The sequence below is a fragment of the Wasmannia auropunctata genome, unplaced genomic scaffold (assembly GCF_000956235.1).
Source record: "Wasmannia auropunctata unplaced genomic scaffold, wasmannia.A_1.0 LD335988.1, whole genome shotgun sequence".
Taxonomy (NCBI): Eukaryota; Metazoa; Arthropoda; class Insecta; order Hymenoptera; family Formicidae; genus Wasmannia; species Wasmannia auropunctata.
The window spans coordinates 193,326-217,992 of record NW_012026902.1 but is presented as its reverse complement, the minus strand read 5'-3'; the positions used below and the strand labels follow the sequence as shown (position 1 = coordinate 217,992).

Sequence of the window (24,667 nt, the reverse complement as noted above, 5' to 3'; positions counted from 1 at the left end):
TCTCAGACTACTTTTTTTTAAAGTAACTTACAAAAAGAAATATAATTGTGAACGTATCAGAGGAATAAGCTCGCCAGTTGCATCGGTTCTTACATCGATACCCAGGCAACGATTCCGAAGCAAATAATGAATTATTCATGCAGAGATCCATGGCTGAAATCATGAGTAAAGGTCGTCGAATAAATGATCTGTGATAGAAGGGGACTGTGTGATTTTTGCTAACAGTGATGTGATCGATTAAACTTCATCGGAAGATGTGCTTCAAGATGCAAGATGTTGAAAATTCCATCGAAATCGTACATTTCAAAGAATAAACATATATACACGACAAACTCAAACATTTTTCTCCGATTTTAACATGAATTCAATTAAATTTAAGAACAATATGGCATACTATAAATTAAAAATAAAATTATATCTATAAAACAAATTTGAGATATAATATAAGAAATCAATATACAGCTACTTTCAAAATTAAAAAATAAGACATTATATCTACTTTGCCAGTATTGAAAAATAAAATACAAAAAAAATTTAATTTTCGATTTTTATTCAAATGAAAAAATGGAGTCTTAAAAATTAGAAAAAGAATATTTACGATATCTTTGACCGTTATCTTCTTTCGTTTCTTCAAGACGTGTTATCTCTTAAAATATGTATCATGTGAACCTTTGTCGGTTTTACATGTTAAAAAGAAGCTTGTAACGGCTCATTGAAAATGGACGTAAACGTATGTTCACGTCGCGTTCATGATGGCTATGCGACTATAAGATCGCGCGGCAGGCCGCGTGCCGTCTATCGTTCCGACTCCGAGGAACTGTTAAAGGAGGCAGGTGGCCCGTACGCTTTGCCGCGCCTCTCCAACTTCCGGGTGGTCCCGGAAGACGCGCGACAGGTGCCCAGATGGGCCGATCTTGGTCAGGATCAGCCACTGATCGAGAATTACGGTACTCTACGTGCCATCAAGTCGCGGGATTTTGAAGAGCCGCGCAAAGTAACACTGAAAACGTTCTCCCGACGGGACAGACATGGCAGCAATTCGAGAAACAGTGCTCCACAGGGCAATCTTCAGCGTTTGAGGGAAAATAATGATAAGAATTGTGAAATTACGCAAAAGAAAGATCATCAAGCTGATACCAATTTCTGCGGTCATTATGGATGGAAACCAGAAGACTGCGCTTGTTACGGCTGTAACGATCGGCGAATTTATGATACGGTACCAGTGGAAGATAATACAACTATTCTGAAACCCTGTGTCGTCGGCACGACTTCTCAGGAGAACAGTTTTATTAATATTAATAACAATCGACATGATGTATTTAGGAATTCCAAGGAGGATGTCGAGAATTTCAACAATCGCTCTGTAAAAGATTCGAGAAACAATTGTATTTTAAAAAATAAAGATAATCCTTACGTTGAAATGGAGAATGACAAACGAAAGAGCGCTAAAGATCTGGAAAATATAAAAAATGATCTTCTCAAGAATTCAAAGAGCACGTCCGTCTTCAATAATGACCTGGAGAAACGAAGATTTTCCAAAGACCAGCATCCCATCTATGCAGTTCCTCAAGTGTTCTCCAAGCCCAGACGCGAACGTCGATTGATCGTAATTGACGGAAACTACGTTCCTAGCGGTGATCTCTACCGTACTACGGCCAAATACATCGAAGACATCAACCGGAATCTTGCGGAGATCGATAAAAGTTACGAAGTGATGAAAGCGAGTCCTAGAACTTACGGAGTGATCAACAGAATCGCCAAAGGCGAATTGCTACCGCAAGATCAATCTGGAAATCTCTTTGGCTACGTGAGAAAGAGAAATATGGCACCCATGTTGCCCATTAGTGCCGATATAGAAGAAGTTGTTGAAGAAACGAATGAAAAGGAATTCAGGAAGGATACCAAGTATTTTCGCAGACCCAATTCCAAAGGTAGACTTCCGCCGAAAGTCTTACCGAGATCCTCATCCATTGAGAATACGTCCAGACACTCGACGGGATCCACCACCGCCTCATCAAGCAAATCTACTGAATCTTTATATGCAATCAGTGAATCTTTGACGGAATTACCGAAGATTTGCGATTTTCAGAAACAAAATTCACCCTCGAACAAAATTTCTCAGGAGCTGGTATTGAAAAAAAGCAACTCGCAAAATCAATCAAAGTTTAATATCGACAAGGATATCCCGAAAAGAAGCAAATCTGCAGGTTTGGAGATCAAAGATTCATCGTCCTCGACAGACGACGAAATTTCGATTCAGAAGGATCGATTGCCGGTCACCAGTGCGATTCGCAGGAATCGCTCTCGAGTCGACCAGGAGAAATCATTGCTGAGGAAAGAACGAGCTTCTAACGAGGTCCTGGAGACCTCGTTACTAGGCAAACTAGAGCACGTGCGGTCTATGGAGAATCGTTTAAAAGACCGTCGATACGACACATTGCCATCGAGAAGACCCAGAATCTCTTCGAGACCGCTTCACAAGTCCAGCGAGGACGTCCTTGATGGTGAAAGGTTTTCTCATGACGATTCTGATCTACAAAAATCTTGCTCAAATGATAATGATGTCAATCGGAAACAAATCGCCGATGAAAATCTCGCGGAAGCTCAACAAGGTTGTTTTTACATCGTGGACGCCACCGATGTGATTCTCAAAGGACAATTAGAGCGATCCAATCGCTTACAGCGGCAAGATCTCTTTCCCAGAACTAGACACAATTCTTTGGAATCTAAGGAAGCAGACGCCAAGGTTCAAGCTAGCGCTTTCGCTACTCTTCCGAGAAGAGGAAATCTCGCCAAGGATCAGCCCGATTCTCTTAGGAGATTCTCTGGGAACGGACCCACCTTGGAGCCTTTATACGAACATGCGGTTAGTGATCCTGTGAAACCACGAGAAATCCAAAATGTGATACCCTGGTGGGAGCTGGCCACCAGGAAGTACAGGCATCGCAGTTGTCCATCTTTACAGGTAAATTGGATATTATCAGTAGATCGCGTTAATTAGGAACAGAAATATCGAAATTGCGATCATATCTCACGACTTTAGGTCAGTGGTTCTTAATGCGAGAGCTACAATGATAATAATCATAATAGGTAAATATAAGTAAATAAGTAAAGAGTACACACAAAAACGCGTTGGGATAGATAAAAACTAGAGACATTGATTTATAAGAAACTATTAAGTTTTTATATAGTGAAGAAAATTATAATTTAAAATTTATAAAGCATTAACTGTTTAATTTATTCGATATATTTAATATATTTCAAATAAAATACAATAGAATAGATCGCATATATAACATTTTTCTATGATATATTTTGCGTTGCCTCAAACATCAGCGAAGTATGACTGTTTTACGAGGAATTAATTTAACTGAGCTAGTCATATTTGCAATAAACGGACGATTTTATGGGACTTACTTTGAGAACCATGCGGCAACTTTTTCGTCAATGCTGCAATGTCTGTACAATTAACCTCGCAATTAAGTTATATTATGCTATGAAAGGCTGATCATACCACGCACAAAAACTTATGTCCTTTTATCTTATATTAAATATTGCTGATTACTTTTATAAATATGTAATTGATTTATTTAATTTCTTTAAACGCATTAATATTTTATTGCATTAAATATTAATTATTAAGATAAAAATAATTAGAGAATATTGTTATTGAAATAAATGTTACTAGAGAATAGCATTAAAAAAAGTATTAATATTTATTATGAAAAAAAATTATGAAAAAGTAAAGAGGTAATACCTATATTATTCGTATGTTGCGTATGTGAATTGTCATTTAGATACATCAATCAGAGTGCATCGACTCCGAACGATTATGGTGATATATATAGATATGATTTATCCGCAGTAACCGTTGCGGGTAGTTAAAGCAATGAAATAATAAATTCGATAATGAGGTCTCACCGTCGAAATTGAGCTCGGCGCATTCCGTCAGTGCATGAAAGACGACGGCGACGCATAATAAAGCGTAGGTCGACAATCGTAGTCCCGATTGAATAATTATGCGCGCATACTTCGGCACTCTTTGTAATCGTGCCCTACCCTCGACGATGACAATGTGGTTGTATCGTCATTTGAAATCACACATATTACGTTTTACATTTTACGTAAGATCATTCATCCCAAATGTATTTCTGAAATAACTTGTATTTTAGTTTTAATTTTTACTTTCAATTTTTGCTTTCTTAAACAACACTTTTATATATTTATTTAAAAATTCTCTTCTTTTTTATTACGTTTAGATAATAAGAAATAATTAATAACTCGACTAATTTTAGAACCGCTTTACACGATTTGAATGACTCGTCAAAAATTCAGGCCCTTTTCTCATGTCTTTTTCTCTGTTGTCTATTGAGAACGAAGTGAAGAAAGGCAACCCACGATGATCGGAGGCCCCGCGAGGGCAATTGCACAATTGACTGGCATCAGAAACGATTGACCAATCGCGAATTTTATTCTCTACTATGTATTCTGTCTTCTTATGCAATCCACTCTTTCGCGATCTCGAAACTCTGCTGCCGCACTGATTAAAACATCAATTTTAATTACCGGCGCTTTGTACGATACTCCTCCTGCCTACTTTCTCCGAGTCGATTAGAATATGAAATTGGTCCTTGCAATATTAATTTCATCTATACAATACATTTTTTTTGCATACAAAATTTTATATAATTTTATTTTTAATTTATGTTGACGTTAATATTATGCTAATATTAATTTATCTTAATGTTTTTTCATATTTTAATTTAATTTACTTGTTTATATTTTATACAAAATTAGGATAATATATTAAAAATTTAATAATTTCATTCAAAACCTATTTCAAAATTATGAATTAAAAAAACCTGTTTAAGGATGAATCACTAGAAAGATAGAAGAAAGATTTTCTTTTGGAAAGACTCTCTAAAAGTTGAAAAGTCTCAAAAAGCAGGTACACTTCTGGCAAAGCAATTTTCGTAACCCTATTTTTTTTCTCTCGGGTGGGTCAACACATTCAAGAGAGGTTTAAACGCCACGTGGTAAAGGAATATAAAACTGTCACTGGGATTTGTGACAGAACGTTGTGTTATAAACAGCCTTGCCGGGATCACTGCTTCATCCGCTTCTAGGAGGGAGAAAGATTTATGCGTTTCGAGGGTGCACTTTCGGCCGGATATCGTATGTAAACATGCACCCTCTCGTATATACGTAGATATTCTCATTTTTGGAGTTCTCTAACAAAATTACGTTTTTTTTTCTCTCGTTTCTTCCTCTCATCACGATTAAAAACGCTAATCATAATATTACATGATGTGAAATTTAATATAATATATATATTTTTTATATTTTCCTTTTTATTCTTAAATTTAATAGTTACGAAGAGTATTCATTGTCTGATAAATAAAATGTAGCACTATTTATGAGATATACACACCTTGCTTTAAAGATGGTGTCTTATATAAAACAGTAATATTTGTGCAAAATATTATTAATAAAATAAAAAGAAAGATTGCAACCAAATATTGCTATTATTATAAGAAAAAAACTTTTTGTTAATTTTTTTCCTATTTTTATTATTATAGAAAAAAATATTACTAGCATAGAAGAATATCTTTCGCGAAATGTGACAAATTGCTTTTGAAATATAACGAAACACTAAAGAGAGTTATTTTTCTAAGAAAATGAAAATAAAAATAAAAATTAGAAAATAAATAAATAAAAGAACGAATTTTTATGGATCATTTATAATAATTATTAAATGTGATGTGACAAACATAAGTATTTTTAAGATAATAAAATATTTATAAAGATTAGTAGACTTGAAAAAAGATATGTGAAATGTGAGAGCGTAGTTTGAGACCTTGGCCCTGAAAATGTCCTTGCGGCCTTAATTATTAAGTATAATGTTAACCCTCACCCTCCTTTCTGCTCGAATAATTATATGGGGAAGTACATTGTGATGGGAACATTGAAGATAATGTAATGTTGTGAACACGGCGTAATCTTCGAAGCGTTACGACCCGAGCTAACTGGGCTAACAGTTCCCAGGCCGCAAAAGTGCGATACTGCGATATTCTTCTCGGTGAAATGCTATAGGATGTTGCAATATCGCTCGAAAAATTTGAGATGCAGATTCCACAGAATTACAAGGACCTGGGAGATATCGTTATATTTTTTCCATGCTTTGTATATTGAATTCTATGAAATCACTCTTAATTTAATCTCTTATACCACCTAAGTAGGTGAAAAATTAAACTAAATCCTATAAATTATCTCTTTATAAACTTATGATTCTAATAAATTTTTCGTAAAAAATTGCATATAAAAGTAATGGGAAAAAATTTTCCGGAAAATGATTGTTTTTTACAGATAATTTATTCGCAGTATATTTCTTTATATATATATATATATATATATATATATATATATAAAATTGAAAAATAAATAAATCTAATTAGTAATTAATTCATAATTATACTAGGAACATTTAAAGTGGACGTAAATCTGTAGCTGATATTCAATAAAATATAACTGACGTATAAAATTGATTTACTTAACTTAAAAACTATGTAACTGCAAGACCTTGTATGTCGCGTTAGCGATCTTCTAGGTCTTCTAGCTGTGATTTAAAGATTATAAGTAGATTATAATAGTATAGATTTATATTTATTTCGCGCACATAAAACGTGTACTCTTTATTTCGTAACTTTAAAACATTTACTAAATTTTTTTTTTAATTAACATCAAATTTTTACGGTTCTTTTAATATATTTTTTTTATATTACTTTATTACTTATCTTCTTTTTTATTTATCATTATTTTATTCACTATCTTATAGACAGCGATAAGACATTGGTAAACGTAATTGAAAGAGACGTTGAAGATTAAAATATCGGCCGAGCTATTCACTTACGACGTACCCTCGTCAAGATGCACCGGCGCTCACTTGGTGTTTTCCCTGTAGAACAAGGCGAGTCACTGTACGCCGCGCGCGATGCATTTTACTCCTCGGCACGTGCGTTTTTGCCGCAGGCTTCCGGTCCAGTTTTTAGCTTCGTCCGTCCTCGGCTTGGCCGACCCTTCGTTAGGCTCGATGCACAAGGCAAAACCGACACTTTTCCTCCGGTGAAAGGAAACTTTTCTCTGCAGTTATTATAAGAAGTTGATATCAGGAATATATTAATATGTAACAATAATTATAAATTAGACTCTCACCATCTTATATGAGTCTCATATAGTCATTATGTTTTTGTAATTTGTGTAGCATATAAATAATGCACCTGTATTTCTTAATTGTATTAATTCTTAATTTGAATTGATTCTTAATTTTATCTAATTTTAACTTGAGAGAGAAATTTGTTCTAATTTTTCATTAATTTTAAAATTAATTTAAACTTTTAGCATATTAATTTTAAAGAAACAAAAAATATAATTATGTCGTTAATATATATTCTTTGAGAAAAATTAGATTTATATATTTTAATGTTGGTTATATATCGCAATTGGTATATCAACTAACTCGCCTCGCCATAATTAAGCATCATCGGCAATTGCAGCTCAAAAAGTGCATCGGAGTCTCGACATATCGAACGTAATCTGACGTGAGACATGACTGAAATAAAGTACTCGAGGAAGGTGTACGGCCAAGTAAGGCGAGTAGGTGGGCCGTCGATTTTACGAGCGTACATCGTGTACATACTTCTCGGATGCACCTCGGCGGTAGGTGAAGCCGGGCACTTTAGCGGCGAGCATGGGAGCCAATATTTACAGCTCATACCGAGGTCCATACAAGTGGATCCACCGACCTCATTTGGCTTCAAGTACTTTTATCTTCTTTGAACAAACGCGCAGAAACAACACTGTGTTTCCTTCTAATTAAATGTCCTTCAAAAATTTTGAAGTCTATTTAAAAAAAAGACTCATATTTTTCAGTTACATAAAGTGTCTTCAAATTGTTTCCCAATTTATCTAGGAAAATTGCATGATCTTAATTTTTAATTTAATTTATTCTACATGTTTTGATTTTTGTGTCAATTTCGAAGAAATATGTTATATTCTGAAATTCACACACGTACATTTTAATTGGAGTACGATACATCTTACATATATTTAACACATTTAAACTGTCTATTTTTAAAGAAAGTTAATCAAGTACATAAATTTTACTTGAATTTAAACAGCTCTTTTATCAAAAGTATTAAAGGTCAACGTCCGAAGGAGAGACCTCATATCCCAGCTGCAGAATCACGTCGAGAGTCATTCTACGTTGCGCGTTAAAGTAATAAGGGAGGACAATGGGTCCCGAGACACCCGCTCGCGGCAGCGAATTACATGTCCCACGTTTGCTGTTACTGTTTTACGAGCGGTATAATTCCTCCGGAATTACGCGCGACTCTAGAATCGCACCCACACACGAACGGAATCCTCGGCTCCCACCGGTGCCTTTGTTCACGATCCTGACGAAACCTCACACTCATTCCTCCGCGAGGAAAAAGTCCCGCTGATTGTCCTCTTAGAATTTTATGATTGTATATTTCCGAGGAAGAAGAAAAAGATGGTACTTATATTCGTGGAAACAATGGTAAATAGCTGACTCCGGCATTCGAGATTTAAAGGTTGATCCCGAAGGAATATCCTGGGATCTTTACGTGATAACGGGATAACGATCAAAGCGAGTTTGACGACCGTGTTTTTATTCCGTAAATAAAGATTTCACTTAGAAAGGATTATAAATTTTATGTTCTCCAAAAATGATTTCTTTTTTTTTTATTTTTTTTTTATTTTTTATTAAAGAAGATTTTTATGTTGAAGTAAGCTTTGCCTCTTCACGATTTAAATTCAAAATTAAAATACTAAAATATATAATACAGTATTAAACCAAGCTAACATTTATAGATTAAAATACATCTATTAATAATACATATAAATTATTGTTGAATTATTATAATAAACAAATTTGAAAGAATATTAATAAAAGCCGTAAAATTTCATTAATTAAATAACATAACAAATGGTAAAAGCAAATAATCTAATAATATTTTATATTAATTGTGTATGTATGATTGTATGATTATATTATTTGTACAATATTATTCAAACGAGATTACTCCAAGTAATGCTCTCTAAATATTATAATACAAAAAGCGCTCCTTTTTTCTCACTTTCTTCTTACTCTCTTCCGAGTAAGAAATGAAAAGGAAAACACAAGTTAGTAAGGAAGATGTGTAAGTCGCATCGTGGCCGGTCATCTCAACGTTTTACGTTATACCAAACGAAGCGTTTCTTTGGGGAAGCGTTCCGCAGCCATTCAACACAAACGGCTCTCAACTTCTTTGTGCCTTTGAAAATTTTACATACTATTGAAATAAATGATCAGAAAATAAAATTGTCACACGTTTGTGTTATAACGAGCTTACATAATTGTATATTCATAATTCAAAAAGATAATCAAACAATTTTAATCATATTGTTAGATGCAATGATGTTTTGCGAATTTTTGCCTTCAACTAAAATGAAATATTTCTAATCCAAATGTGTCACCGCCGTATATATTGCGAGTTATTATAACAAAAGTGTTGAAAAAGAGCAATGCTAACCGTCGACCGTTGCTCGGGAATGGACAAAGAAAATCGGTGAAGCGAAGAGAGAGTAAAGAAAGAAATCTAAGAGAATTTGCATCGTTCCAGTTTAGATTATCGAGCGTTTCGTCGGCGCAAGCACTTTCTTCCTACGCCACGGCTGATTATCTTCTCCGCCTCGTGGCGCAGCGTTGAAAACACGTCCAGATCCTGAGAGAGTAATTACGTGACGAGAAACACGAGTCCGATATTCCGACACAACACCGCGATAGGTATACCTCTCGTAAAAGAAACTACAACGACGACTATTAATCTCGGCCTCGCACGTTCGTCGAAATTACCTCGCTATAGGCACTGCTTAAAACATAGTTATTATTTGAGATAACGTAGAAATTGCTTTGACAGAGATATATATGTGTAAATTTTGATTATACATTTTTGTATCTTAATAATTGCAAACTCTGTTCGAATTGTATTAAGTAAGGAAAAGTACATTGGCACATTTTAGTAATTATGTACTTTAGTGAAATAGAAATAAAATTAATACAATGTGTATATAATATAAAATTGTATAATAAAATTATATATCCCAAAACTATATAGTCCTAAAAATTTATATGATTAATTTACTTGAAATAGAAATAACGAAACGCTTGTTTGTAAGTTGACTATTTTATGAAAGTCTGAATGTATAAAATACTTCTAGGAATCATACTAGGAATAATACTAGGAAATACAAAAAGTTACATGAATAAAATTAAAAATTGCATGTTATTTGCTTTGCTTGTTTCAGGCGCATGTAGTCTCAGCTTTTGAGCAATCGCTATCCAATATGACCCAGAGATTGCAGCAACTCACAGCTACAGCTGAGAAGAAGGTAAAAACACACTTTAAAAGTATTAATCATTTATAAGAATATTAAGTTTTAACAAATTTTTATGATTTGTGATTAAAAAAATACATATTTTTGTTTTTTCGCAAAAATTTCTGCCTAAAGTGATATCCTTGAATTTCATTAAAAAGCAAAAAGAAATTATGAACACATCATTCTGGATTTAATCGACACCCGATGCAGACGTAAAATATTTTTGCCATTAAGAAAAAAATTCTTTTTTTGCCGGTGGCTTTTTAGGATTCTGAACTTCAGGAACTTCGAGAAACGATCGAGAGGCTGCGCAAGCAAAGTGCCGAAGCTGGATTGAACAACGGTCCAACTGCGAACAATGGTCGGCGTCATACTTTAGGTGATTCCGAATCCGGTACCACCGGCTGCACCGGCAACAGTAGCAACAACCACCATCAGGGCGCATCGATGGCAAGACAGCTGTCCGCGGACAGCGTGACGTCTCTGAACTCGTTAAGCAGCGCCTGCTCGGCCAGCAGCAATCATCACAAGAAGAAGGGTTGGCTACGCAGCTCTTTCTCCAAGGCCTTCTCGAGGTCACGTAAAAATCGACACGGTTCGGTCTCCGATGCCGAAGATTGCAAGGAGAGCCCTGGCGGTGACCTGAGCGCTCCCAATAGTCCTAGACTGCCAACCGCGTCCAAACACGAGTCTTTGAGAACGCAAACCGCGAGGAGCAACGGCCAGAAATCTCCCGATCATGAGAATCCTTTATCGGGAAGCAAGAGCAGCTCGGCGTTGTACAAGAAAGATGACGAAGACGTGGATGAATTGAAGAAGCAATTGAGGGAGAAGGACTTGGTGCTCACAGATATCAGATTGGAAGCGTTATCTTCAGCTCATCAGCTGGAGTCTTTGAAGGATACGGTCATCAAGATGAGGGTACACTTTTTATTTAGAAAAGAAATTGATACATTCTCTAAAATTGTCATTTTCGAGAAGCTTAACGACTTATAGTTAATATTTTAAATTTTTTTCTAGAAAAAAAAACAATTATATCTTTGCGATTAATTTATTTTATATAAATTTATTATTTTTCCTTCACAGTACGAAATGCTGAACTTGAAGCAGAACAATGAGCGTCTCCAGCGACTAGTGACCTCAAAGTCGCTTACTTCATCACAGTCCTCTCTACCTAGTGACCCAGATCGACGCTTCAGCATGACCGAGGTGGCATCGAGTGTCGCAGCGTTATCGAACGGCGATATCAGTTCCACGGCCGATCAACTGGAAGATCTCAACGTTCCGATCGAACATTCCGTGGTACCGTCGAGCGCGACAACGGAACCAGTTCTCGAGCAAGACACTGACGGCAAGAGGATCAACGTGGCCGTCTATCTCGGCAGTGAACGAAATTTCAATTACAATTTGATTACCGGGAGCTCCGCCGACGGCACTATAGGCGAACCGCCACATTGCGTGATCGCCAATGTGTGCATTAGCAACAAGACCAGCTGGGACGCGTTGGATTCTATAGTGAGGCGTTGCTTCAAGGAGTACGTTTCCCGGGTGGATCCCGTGACAAATCTGGGTCTTGGCGTCGAATGTGTTGCCGCGTATCATCTCGGCGAGGCTTCTAGGTGGGTATTTAATTAAAAACTACTTTTATATATATATATATATATATATATATATAGTATATACATGTATATATAGTCTAAATTCATATAGATACCTAATACCCTCTACGACTTTAAATACATAATGGATAGATTTTTAATTCTATGAGAGTGCTTTTATTTATATTTGTCTTTATTATCACCATTTAAAATAATAAAAATTTTGTACTCCACTTTATAGATGCACTACCGATTCTCAGCATCCTGAGTTGTTACCCTGCGGTTACTTAGTCGGCCACGTGAAGACTATCTATCTAGTATTGTCAGGCTACTCCTGGCTAGCGGTGGACACCTTGATACCGCGCTCCATCGTTCAGCGACTGATCTCCCTCCTGACGGAACATCGTAGAGTAATTCTGTGCGGACCAAGTGGTACAGGGAAGAGTTATTTAGCTGGAAAATTGGCGCATGCTCTAGTAGACGCTGACAGCGACACGAAAGACGCCGCCGCCGTTGCAACTTTCAATGTCGATCACAAATCCAGCAAAGAATTACGCCAATATCTCGCACACATCGCTGAAAGATGCGATTCGAATGCCGCTGACGAACTACCTAGGGTGATTATTTTGGAAAATCTTCAACACGCGGCATCTCTGGGCGAACTCTTCAGTGGGCTCTTAGGAACCAGGCACTCATCATGTCCTGCTATCATCGGTACTATGAGCCAGGCCACCTGCAGTACCACCAATTTGCAGTTACATCATAATTTCAGGTACTTTTTCGCGGCCTGTATTCGTTTCTCGAATCAATTGCTTTTCGGATTTGCTGGTGATTGGCAAGTCATCAGTCACAGAATATTTTTTAATTATATTTCTTAATAAATTAAATTTTGATTATATAATGTTAAACAGGTGGGTATTATGCGCGAATCACATGGAGCCGGTCAAGGGATTCCTAGGGCGTTATTTGAGAAGGAAATTACTGGAGCACGAACTACGTGAATGCGCCGGAACAAGGAACGCGGAAATGGCGGCAGTAGTCGAATGGTTGCCGCGTGTATGGCTGCATCTTAATAAGTTCCTAGAAACCCATAGCAGCTCCGACGTTACAATAGGTAATTGAAAATATTTGCAATACATTTTCATACTTTTATGGATATAATTTTTGAGCCCAATAAACTCAATTTAAAATAAAAATTCGCAACAATTTTATTTTCTTTAATTATCAGTTGTCTTATAGTCTGCGATAGTACATACAATCAACGATTTTCAATCGCGAAATTTAAAGGATTTTTAGAGTCTGCGGTACAACTCTATTGTTTTGTCGAATCTCTTTACTATCTTTAATTTTCCTATCATTAATAATTACAAATGAATAATAAATAATACTAATAATTTATCAGGACCACGGCTCTTCCTATCATGTCCGATGGAAGTGGCTGGATCTCAAGTGTGGTTTACCGACTTGTGGAACTATTCGGTAATACCTTACTTAGTGGAAGCGGTCAGGGAAGGATTGACACTATACGGAAGACGCGTAAGCGGCAACGGAAATGGCGAACCCACATGGGAGGATCCAGCGCAATTCATCACGTCAAGCTATCCATGGCTCTCGACGCATGCTGTGCATGGCGGCAGCGATGCTCTTCTTCGTCTGAGACCTGAAGACGTGGGATACGATGTCGTCTCCAGCGGGCACACTTCCGGTGTGGGCGCCTCCAGTGTAAAGAGCCTCGGAAGTACTCACAGTGATACCGAAGGAGATCCTCTGGTTAGTATTCAAAATATTGATGTTCAGAAACTTTAAAACACATATATTTGAACGTAAAGTTAAACTTGAAAATTTTAAATTTGATATACTTGAAAAATATAAAAAAACTGTCCTGAGAGATCTATCAATCTTTCAGGATTGAAAAATATTAATATTCATAGATAGCAGAATGCGATATTTATTATCAATTAAAGAAGCCTGAGCCGAATAAATTGTTGAATATAATAATAATAATAATTTCTAAATAAATTAATTATATATTTATCTTGCATTGTGGAAAATTATTCTTCTAAATAAATACAGCAATTGTAACAAAGAGAAAGAAGATAAAATTTACATAATTCTGCACATATTAATTATAGAGAAATTTATTGTTTTATTTATTTATGTTGCTTTATGTGTAGGAATTATTTAGTTATAATTAAGAACTTTATTAATTAATCGACTTCAATTTTCTTGAATCTATTTTTACAGCTTAATATGCTGATGAGACTTCAGGAAGCGGCTAATTACTCAAGTCCGCATAGCAACGACAGCGATTCGGTGACGTCCCTTGACTCGTCACATACTCGCCATTCAGAAGATTTGAGCAGTTCGACATCTTCGTCAAGAGGAGTAGAATCGGCACTTTAAATTAGCAAGATATCATCGCCGAAAGGTCAACATACGCATATTGACCGTTTCACAATTAAAAATACTATAAAAAGGTCAGATCAATAGCTCTCACAAGTAAACAATCATTCCGATCGCCGAATTCAAAGCAAGGGAGAATTATTTATAAATAAAAGGTAATTATAAACCAAGGATCTTTATCAGGGAAAATAATCAGCGCAATGTTTTTTAAGATTAAAATTCAAGAAGAAAGTTACAGATATCGCTAAATCATACTTCCGAATCGAGATGAAAGCTCAGTTAAACATAACGATAATTCTTATCGTAATAAACATCAATTTGCATACTTAAGGACCCTCTGAAATAATAATGCAATAAAATTAAAAGAAGTCACGAAACGCCAGCTATTTTAAGATCGCACTATTTTAATACCAACAATAGCTTCGTAATGAGCTAACAATAAGAGGGATTTGAGATGCCTATTAAAGCTGGCCTAGATTTATAGATTTCTACGTGCATCCAGCATCTAGGTGTGATATGTAATATTAATAAATACACGAAGAATGAATAAGCGGCGACTTTTCGTTCCTAAGAAAAATATATAAACCGAAAGAAATCCATTCTATGAAAATTAGTTTTACATTTTTGGAATTGAGAAAACTTAAAATTTTTTATTTAGTTAAAGCTAATGAGGATTTGGAAAATTAAATAAAAAATGTTTTTAATTCGTTTTATTTTACAATATATTAAATAAATGAAAATAAAAAGAATTCCTGCATTAATAATAAAAACTATTAACTTTTTAGTCAGATCATTTTAGGTAAATTTCAGATTAAATTTTCCTTATTTTCGATTTATTTCTTGAAAGAATTAGCAATACTTCTAACATCTTAAAAATATCAAAAAAATGATTTCGCGAAATCAGGCCTTTCGCCGATTTCTTTCGGTGTATTTAATTTTTCATGGAGCGTACACGCTAACGCGATGCAATAATTTCTACACGCTGCCGTTTGTGAAATTCTATTTTCATGGAACGCATTTTTCATTCACGACAAGATGCGAGCGCGTAATTGAAAAAAAATTGCATCGATCTTGTCGTTTGGTATATACAGTATTAATGGCAGGCGCAAAAAAGGAAGCGATTTCGAATCGAGGAATTCTCAAAGAATAGAGATTCCTCCCTCGTCCAATTATTTTTCAGGTAAAATTATCTAATGCAGACAGATCTCAAGGATAAATAAGCAGACAATTCTCATTCATATAAGCAGACAGAGATAAAGCGAGCGAAAGGAACATGGTCTGTGCAAAAATAGTCTATTTATACATACTTTGCTACGAAAGCTCTATTTAATTAAAGAATGTTAATATAATTATATATATATATATATTATAAATAGTATATATATACATTCATACCTGAACGACGACGGCGCTAAATATTATAATATATATATTATAAAAATGAAATTTCTAACTAGTTCATAAGGTACGTGAATAATTCTGGTCATGTAACGTTGTAAATACGAGACACAAAGCAAGATAGATTACGCTAGATGTGCGAATTCGATTCGAAGTCCCATACGAATGGGCCCCGATATCTCCTGCGATAATTTTATTTTGCAATCTTTTATTCTTTATTCTTGGAATATATCATGTTTTGCGATCGATAACAAAAAATCCTTGTGTGTGTACTTTTTTATGACATCAATGAATTATTAATGTCGTCGTAACAGAATAACTTCATTTTTCTTTGTTCTAAAAAAATATTGCTCGAGAAAATAACAGTTATAAAATCATAATTATTTCGATCAATTTTATTCTCAATTTAAAAATTGTAGGTTTTGATTATGTTTCAGGTTTCAGATAAAGACATAACTTTCTAAAAATTAAACGATTTATATTTTCTTGTATGAAAAGAATATGAGAAAAATGAAAATGTGATGCTGACTGAAGAACGCGATCACAGGAGATAATACGGCATTCATGAAGTACTATACATATATAATAATGTACATGATCGATGGCATGATGTTCCCTGCTACGCTGAAATAAGAACAAGAGGGGGACATGTCAACGTTACACATACGATAGTCGCATTTACAGGTTTTTTACGTTTGTACCGTATTTATATATACGCTGTATACAGCGCCGCACTCCATCTCTATTCAAATAATGATAATTAACTATATCATCAAATAAATCGCATTCAAATCTGTCTCGTCGATCTTTCCCATCTTAAACACAACATCTTATACTTATCTACCAGTTAAAAAGAAATTATTCCTAGTGAAGAAATTATATTTCTTAAGTATTTAGTAATATTCCATCAGTATATTAAAACCAAAATTAATTTAAAGAAATTAAAAAAATTAGTTTTTAATTAACAAAAAAGATATTTAAAAGAAGCTTAAATTAAGTTTTTTTTCTTATATACTTTCTTGCAAAAGAAAATTTATTTTAATTCTTCTGTGTAAAATCTTTCCAATTCTATTTTTTTATTAATTTTATTATTTTATTAACTTATAATTAGGTAATTTTCATTTCTATCTACTTTTTACAAGGAACATTTACATTTTTTTATATCTAAATATTTTTTACTTGTTCTAAGAATAGTTCTTGGACTATCGATGGTCCAAAATCACATTAGAAATATACTTCTTTTTCTTCAGGCAATTTTCTATTACAGCGTAAACGGTAAGCAGTCTTCTATTCATCGCACTTAAATGTGCCTCTGTGATGAGTGAAGAAACATCTGACATTACAGCTTCATGTGCAAGAAGTCTATCTAATGCGATGCTTAGAGATCCACCACTAAACAATCGCAACCTATCCCACGTAGTTTTGTGAATCCTGGAATAAAATTTATTTTCTTTTTTTTTTTTTTTAATTGCTACCTCTCTTTACGCAATTTCAAAGCGTCACAATTAAAGGAGGGACAAAAAAATGAAAAATTTCAAAGATATAAGCTTTAAGATAACAGCTTCAAGGATTTTAAGCTTTACAAACTGTACAATTGCCAGAGTATATTAAATAATTCGTATGTTTTTTAATTTGCATAACTTTTGCAGAAAGTAATAAACTTATACTCACATGCAACATTGATAAAGAGGCGCCAGGATGTCGAGGTGATCCACATCAGGATTGCCTAGGCTTTTTCCATTATCGATCAGTAGCACCGCAGGATTATGGAAATTATTTTGTGCGAGTTCATAATGATGCCGATCACCATTGTCCATAAGGAAATCGAAGATCGCGGTATCGATCAAATCCAAGAGTCTACTCGACGATTGCGGTGAATAAGCCTTGGAGTCTTTTACCTTAAAAAAAAAAAAGAAAAAAAAATTAATTCTACATTTTCTATATCAAATCGTAATGATGATAATTTCAAATATTTTCATATATATTTTATATATTTTTCTTATCTTAGCAATTACTTTATCACAATAGCCTTCATCTACTTCCCACGCAGCAAGTTTGTTTCTTTTATAAGTCCGTTGCCAAGGATGACGATGCTTGACTAATTTTAAATATCGCGGAAGCCAAAAGATGAGAGCACCCTCCAATACATCTCCCGTTCCACAGATAGGGTCGGCTGGAGAACAATAATGACAAACTCCGTATAGGCATGTATCGTTACCCTCTTGATACATGGTTGTGTACAATGCTGGCGTCGCGCGGTTGCCAACCTCTTCTTTCAAGTCAACTATAAGAGTACATTTGACATTTCTTGCTTTATTAATTTAAAAAGTGATTTTGATTAAAGTTTATTGGAGAACAGTAATTATAATTAGGTTTTTATTGTAAATTCTTAAAAAATTGAATTGAGATTTCTATTAAAAATAAGCAGAAATAAATTAATTTACATGGATCTTTTAAAATCTTCTAATTTTACTCAACTTTAACATACGTTTTCGAATAACGGCGAGTGGTACTCTTCTTAACGCCAGCAAGGATGATAAATGAAAAGCTACCACTTCAGCATTGTGACGATCCTTGCCATGATACACTGGTCCGTGTATAATAGCGTCTCTAGAGTACCATTGCGGCTTGAATAACGCTTTTACGTCATTCTCGAGATTCAGCATAAGTTTCAACTGTGTACCCAGTGGAGCATTATCCGCACGAACTACTTTAGATCTCCGCAGAACTTCTAGAATGGTCCCCAGTTCCGGTGCCGCTGGCGGAATCAATTGATGTGCATCTGGCCACTGTATATTCATATAACAAAAAATAATGTCCAAATTTTATTACACTTCTCGAATTTATTTAATTCAATTTAAAATACTTCAAGGAATTTTTTAACTAACATTATTATTGGGAATATTCCAGATATCTTCGCGAACATTTGGCATTATCGTCAACTCTGCCAGCAATCTTTCTAGGACGAGAGTATAGCTTGTATTCTGTTTAAAATACTTGGAGGGTAATGTGCGAATCTCCTCTTTGATTCTTTCGCTGATATCCTTTGCGATTGATCTTAATTGCAGCTGCGAATCTTTATTTTCTTTGGATCGCGAGGACGTGGAAGGATCTTGCCTTGCTTTCGGTTCCGGTACATTTTTGGCGTATATCTTATGCGACGAAGAACTCTCGACGATCATTCGGATGAAGTAGATGTTTACGCTGAGGACCAAGATCAGGAGGATGCTCAAGGCGAAAAGAGCGCAACGTCGGCCAATCATCTGCAATTTTGCATAATCTTGCAATAATTATTAATACAATTAAAAGTTATCAATTTTCATTTAGTAATCAATCAATTTAGAGATTCCTTACTAATTATTAATCACTAAATAATAATAATAATAATTCATTATGTCAGAATAAATTCAAAACATATATGTATATCACATGTACGTCTGTCTCACTCAATTAATGAAATTATCAAGAGATTACATATCTTAAAAATTTAATTTTCTCAACTCTGTTTAAGGCATCAACTGTCTTAATGATGATATATTTTAAATATATCTTTTTCCTATTTCAATTAATATTAATGTAAGTATTTCAATTAATATAAATTTAGATTTATGCAACAGATAATTTTTCAAAACCAATAAAATTAATGTACACATGAAAGCTTCTTCTTTGATATTTTTTCAAAATATCAAAGAACCGAGTACGAGATTTCCCGCGTTATTGGCGATTGTATTACGCAATTCCTGCTTGTAACGTTATGGCGACTCTGTAACATCCGTGATGTTGTCGCACCAGTATCGATATATAGTTATCTTTAATTTTAATTAACCGAGTCTCTTCGCTTTCCAACTGAATCATAATTAGATATACGCGGGTTTTAATAATAAACACGCTGTAACTCTTAATAAAAAAAAATCACTACAAATATTCGAACGCTCGAATAATCGATATCAGTGCGTGATAACAAATGCCAATGATAACGTTAATTTCGGTCGCATCCTCCCCTTGAAGCAATTGGCCATGCGTCCACTGTCACCTAATAATTCGCATCTCTCTCATCGTTCGCCAATATTGTTGATTGTCGCCGACGTCTCATTCGTGCCCGAACATCGTCGCCATTTTTACTCACCACTCCACTTAAGACGCGCCGTAGTGATGTGTGCGTCCCAACGTCCATCGTTTCATTCATATCGCCCAGTTATGATAAATGAAACTTTTGGAAGATTAAGAAATATCTTTGTATTTAAACTTGACTCATTTTTACAGAATGTGAGTCATGCATTAAATGTAATTTCTTAACTATTAAGTATTTTAAATATTCGAATTTATCAATTATTTGAAATCTTATTATATCGTGTCCTTAATAAAACTTATCCAAAAGAAAAGAAAAACAATTAATTTCGAAGAGTAATTATCTAGAAATAATCTACAATTATGATTAAAATGACATAATTATTATAGCTCAATGCGCACAAATTAATATGTTAGACATTTATACAATGATTTTGGTTAGATAAAGGTAGATAGCTTTTTCTGCTTGGACAAATCTTAAACTGAATCTTAAACGAAAATACAACGCACAAATATTATGGGATACACAGCGAAAAGCAGCAGTGACAATGACGAATTTATTTTATAAAAACATGTAAACTACATTTGAATATAGAGTTGTATTAGACTTATATTCCGCCTCGAAGAAAACATTTCCCTGTGAACGCACGTAGTATACGTGCTGATGATAAAGATAGTGATTGTAGTGATAGTGACGCTGACTTGGCTCGGTAGCTACTATCGCATTTTTCCTTTTAAATGTTCGTTACATAGTTTTGTAGAAATAATTAAATATGTACACAATGTGTAATCGTTTCTCATTCTCTCTCCCTTCGTTGCCTCTCGCGCTCGCGTGCCAATTCTGCAGCATAGTCGTACGGTGAACCTCTTCTAAAAATCAAAATTATTAGCTTTTAAAAATATACACGGATCAAAACGAATAAAAGATTATAAATGCAAGCAATTTAATACAAATTGTGTTCCACACATCAAACGGATTTGGCATAAGTTCTTGTAAATTTCTAACACGACTCTGAAGCTTATACAGCAACTAGCGATTAGTGACTATACAATAAGGATAGTGACTATAAGCCCATTAATTTTTTAAGAAATTTCCATTCTCGCTTCCATCCTTACCTATCTCGATGACGGTCTCTGTCGCGATGGCGATCCCTGCTTCGATCTCTATATGATCTGTCTCTGCTGCGGCTTCTATGATCTCTCTGTCTTTTATTTTTGTCACGACTGCTCGATCTTTTGCTATGCCTGTCTCTTTCACGATCTCGTTCGCGAGCTCTTTCCCTATCACGCTCCCGCAATCTCTCGCGATCCCGATCACGCTCTCTGTTCTTGTCCTTACGATCCTCATCGGTTCTGCAAAAAGACACGTTCGAACGGAAGTATGACATTGGTTGTCCCGATTGATTGATTATAAGACTCGATCTATACGCACAATAAGGTTGTTAATATTTTATTTCTTCGCAAAATTAAACAATTGTACATTAAAGATAATAATTTTCTAAATCTATCTTCATGTTTCTCAAGGCAAAACGCAAAAAAACAATCATTTTTTTATCAGATTTTGATTCTATATCTCGAAATATGTAAAAATATTTATGTATCAAAAAATTGTAAAATTTGAGATGGCCCTATATATTTATTAAAGTATTAATAACGTGATCGTTGTATTCATACCACGTGGACGCACCTGGCACGCCACTGGCTCATACGCTCCGCCTCACCCCATTGAGCCTCGTTATCGGGGATGTGTCGGGGTTGCTGATTACGCGATGTCAGGTTACCGTTGTCCTTACGACCATCTTTATTGCCATATTTGCCGTGGCTGTTGAGAGTGATTGGCGGCTTAGCATTTCGTGCATTCACCTGCTGTTGCGGAAAACGCTCGGCCAGACGCAGCTCCAAATCCTTTTGGATCGGTACCGGTATCCGTGGAAATAACGTGGAAAACCATTCGAGTTTGGTAAGGAATTGTTTGAGAATGTCGCCCATTTTCATCACTTGCCCGCCACCCGCCTTTACATCTAGTTCCTCTTCGTCCTCCAGATAATCGTTGTACCAGCTGAACAAGTCTGCCGGTGGCTGTGTGTATCTAATCGCAACCGTACTGTATATATATAATCATAACCGGTTACTGTATATATATATATATATATATATTCGTAACCAGTTTATAGCTTGACTTGAATGGTTAGACGTCGCAAGTCTAGCCTACAAGCTCCGAAAGGATATTCAAGTGACTACTCGCAGCAGCCTTGATTAGTGTATCCATGCTAAATCAAGCAAATTTAACTGCCATGTGTGTATGTATACATATATACACGACTATTAATTTTTTATCACAGATATAATATTATAAATCTATTAATTTTTTATCAGATAAAAAATTAATAGATTTATAATATATTATGTCATCTTTAAGTTTTCAACTATACATTATAGTTATATCGAAACTGAAATATAAAAAGGGATCAAACATAATTCACTAGCAAGCGTAAATATATCTAACTTTCAAAATAAATACACTTTTAATAAGTTTTTAATCTAAACGTATCCTCTTTACTAAAAATTATATATCCTGAAAAATTTGCAATAAAATTATTGTGTATGCATATAATTAATACGTTTAATTACATATTTAAACGATAAAATGTTTTGGATAATACTCACCTAATATACATAAATCCTAGAGCGCGTATGTAGGGTGAGTCTGGATGATTAATAAGTCCATTCAGCTGCTTCCTGGTTAACCTCAGCGTGAAGAGTTTGTACAGTAGACAATATGCCGTAGAAACAATTCCGCCAGCTCCCACGCCTCGTACCTGCATGAACCGCTAAATTTACACCCCCCTCAGTCAGATAAGTCACATTCGTGTTACCGTACAATATATTGACCGAATACATGCTACTCTGCAATTAATTGGTGCGGTTAACACTTTGCTTCTGGCGATAGTAATAGTACCAAAGCCATTTCCAAATTGTTCGAGCATTGGCAATACTACTATCGTACGCGTGACAAACTTTGTAATTTTTTTACAAAAAAGTTCAAGTTCATCAGAACTTTTCGCCAATTATTCAACAGCTCAACTTATAATTATAACCGAATTATAATACATAACTCCTTTCTATTATACTGTGTCTTTGTTTCATTTTGTAACAAGCATTTGAAACTCCATCGCATAATTTTAACTGTCAATTTTTTAAATTAGAAATAAAGATGTAATTTTTTTTCTAAACATATAATTAGCCAAGTGTAGCTGAATATTTAAATGACTGAGATAAACGTATTAAATGAAAGAAAAAAAATAGAGACGGATTCCATCCGTACTTAAATTTCAAAAACTCGTCTAACATGTAACAATAACTGATGTTGCATGATAATACATCAAACGTAATGCTGCATTTAAATCCCCTTACTACCCTTGTCTGACAATTTGCCCAGGTCGCTGGCTAGTGCAATGTAATCAAGTTTTTGTACAAGCGAATACATTTATGCAACATGTTTCATAAGCCTCAGACTTTCAACAAATGCATTAATAAGTAAAAAAATACAAAGAAAAAATTCGATGTTCTTGAGAAAACATACTCACGCCTCCACACATGCCGGTTTGACCTGCAGTCTTTCTGCTGCCTTTTTCCCACGGTTCTAAGTGAGAGACCTTATAATAGATCTCATCAATCACCTCATGATAAGTCTTGAGTTCGTACAGATTCACCTTGAAATAATGTGACGACTGTATGTTGGTGAGAATCAAAGGATTCAAATTCATAGTCCTCTCGTTGCCCCATAGCGGCAACACATTTGACTTTTTACCCTCCTTTGGAGCTGGCCTACGTTCCTCATCGCAGCCACTCGAATTATTCCATGGGGATCCTGAGAGAAGAAAATGAATGTATCTCAGTATCTTTCAACGCCACACAATAATCGATATTCAAACAGGATATTAAAATGTTACATGTACGCGCAGACAAATTAATATATACAGACGCTAAAAGAGATTGTGAAAAAATGATTGTTCCACGAAGGAGAATTTTAGAAAACCAATAACGATACTTTCTACATTTTTACCTCGTTCCATGCGTATCTCTTTTCGAGTAGATGAAAAGAATTTGCAAACGAAAATAAATCAAACATTGTCGACAAATAATTAAAGTTTAAAATTAACTTTGGAATAATGTGGTAAAGAATCGAGAAACAACCAGATACCCGACTTAAGGTTATGTTATTCGAGAAATAAGGAAATGTCCTTTTACGAACGATAGAAAATTCGAAGATCGGAATTGCGTGTTCTCGATGACACAGAACGTGTATTTACTCACCATCCGCACCTTCGGCCTCCTGTGCTTGCATCTTCGAATGATTTGTCGAGAAGACTCGCGTGGAGTCTCCACATCGGTCGCGTCGAGGACAAACGAACCCACTCGGCAGTCGGCGTCGAATCGCCCCCACCCCGGCGAATCAACTATTCAACTCGACACGAGGAAGATCTCCGACGTGATGTTTCTCTGAATATCATGAAAATCAACGCTGTGTAATTCTTTCGAGAAGCAAAAAAAGTAAGAAATCGCAGCACTCTATTACGTATGATGGACAAACGTACACATCCGGTTCTATGCTGCGCGCGCAATATTACCCAAGACGGAAGACCCCAAGCTACATTCTCTTGACTCGCGTCGCGAGTCAAATTCTTTTGAAATTTATTGTTAAAAATAAGAAATTATGAGAGAAAAATTACAAAACTGCAAAAATTAAATTAAAATAA

At 35.0% G+C, this 24,667-nt stretch overlaps 3 protein-coding genes across 6 annotated transcripts; 1 reads left to right on the top strand and 2 right to left on the bottom strand.

Annotated features, from left to right (window-relative positions):
* The first annotated feature begins 527 nt into the window (after window positions 1–527).
* On the top strand, window positions 528–15,129 carry LOC105454090. The gene is made up of 8 exons (XM_011696449.1): window positions 528–2,965; window positions 10,369–10,452; window positions 10,708–11,361; window positions 11,527–12,059; window positions 12,280–12,810; window positions 12,950–13,152; window positions 13,441–13,808; window positions 14,283–15,129. Exons 1-8 carry the CDS (start codon window positions 719–721, stop codon window positions 14,439–14,441), a joined length of 4,779 nt encoding a protein of 1,592 aa, XP_011694751.1. The 5' UTR covers window positions 528–718; the 3' UTR covers window positions 14,442–15,129.
* A 1,816-nt stretch (window positions 15,130–16,945) lies between these two features.
* Window positions 16,946–20,355, bottom strand: LOC105454089 (glycosaminoglycan xylosylkinase). The gene is made up of 6 exons (XM_011696448.1): window positions 19,841–20,355; window positions 18,728–19,102; window positions 18,328–18,628; window positions 17,855–18,123; window positions 17,511–17,737; window positions 16,946–17,270 (listed from the first exon to the last, which is right to left on the bottom strand). Exons 1-6 carry the CDS (start codon window positions 19,856–19,858, stop codon window positions 17,042–17,044), a joined length of 1,419 nt encoding a protein of 472 aa, XP_011694750.1. The 5' UTR covers window positions 19,859–20,355; the 3' UTR covers window positions 16,946–17,041.
* Window positions 20,356–20,450: 95 nt separating this feature from the next.
* On the bottom strand, window positions 20,451–24,527 carry LOC105454088 (pre-mRNA-splicing factor 38B). Of its 4 annotated transcripts, none has more exons than XM_011696444.1 (6): window positions 24,225–24,527; window positions 23,495–23,778; window positions 22,575–22,738; window positions 21,595–22,011; window positions 21,024–21,260; window positions 20,451–20,777 (listed from the first exon to the last, which is right to left on the bottom strand). In XM_011696444.1, exons 1-6 carry the CDS (start codon window positions 24,253–24,255, stop codon window positions 20,705–20,707), a joined length of 1,206 nt encoding a protein of 401 aa, XP_011694746.1. In that variant the 5' UTR covers window positions 24,256–24,527; the 3' UTR covers window positions 20,451–20,704. The 4 variants fall into 4 exon arrangements, with proteins under 4 accessions (XP_011694746.1, XP_011694748.1, XP_011694747.1 ...); XM_011696446.1 differs by having other exon boundaries at window positions 21,595–21,996; XM_011696445.1 differs by having other exon boundaries at window positions 22,575–22,726.
* Between the last annotated feature and the right edge of the window lie 140 nt (window positions 24,528–24,667).

What these genes read in the sequence shown, in the direction of transcription:
- LOC105454088 (XM_011696444.1), bottom strand. Translation starts at nt 24,255, where the DNA reads ATGCAAGCACAGGAGGCCGAAGGTGCGGATG. An exon ending in AAACCGGCATGTGTGGAGGC is followed by an intron (nt 22,739 to 23,494) that starts GTGAGTATGTTT and finishes GTGTAAATTTAG; the next exon opens with CGGTTCATGCAGGTACGAGG. An exon ending in CTAGGATTTATGTATATTAG is followed by an intron (nt 22,012 to 22,574) that starts GTGAGTATTATC and finishes ATATATATACAG; the next exon opens with TACGGTTGCGATTAGATACA.
- LOC105454089 (XM_011696448.1), bottom strand. An exon ending in ACTCGCCGTTATTCGAAAAC is followed by an intron (nt 18,124 to 18,327) that starts GTATGTTAAAGT and finishes GTACTCTTATAG; the next exon opens with TTGACTTGAAAGAAGAGGTT. An exon ending in CCTCTTTATCAATGTTGCAT is followed by an intron (nt 17,271 to 17,510) that starts GTGAGTATAAGT and finishes ATTTTATTCCAG; the next exon opens with GATTCACAAAACTACGTGGG.
- LOC105454090 (XM_011696449.1), top strand. Translation starts at nt 719, where the DNA reads ATGGACGTAAACGTATGTTCACGTCGCGTTCATGATGGCTATGCGACT. An exon ending in CAGCTACAGCTGAGAAGAAG is followed by an intron (nt 10,453 to 10,707) that starts GTAAAAACACAC and finishes GTGGCTTTTTAG; the next exon opens with GATTCTGAACTTCAGGAACT. An exon ending in CAGTTACATCATAATTTCAG is followed by an intron (nt 12,811 to 12,949) that starts GTACTTTTTCGC and finishes AATGTTAAACAG; the next exon opens with GTGGGTATTATGCGCGAATC.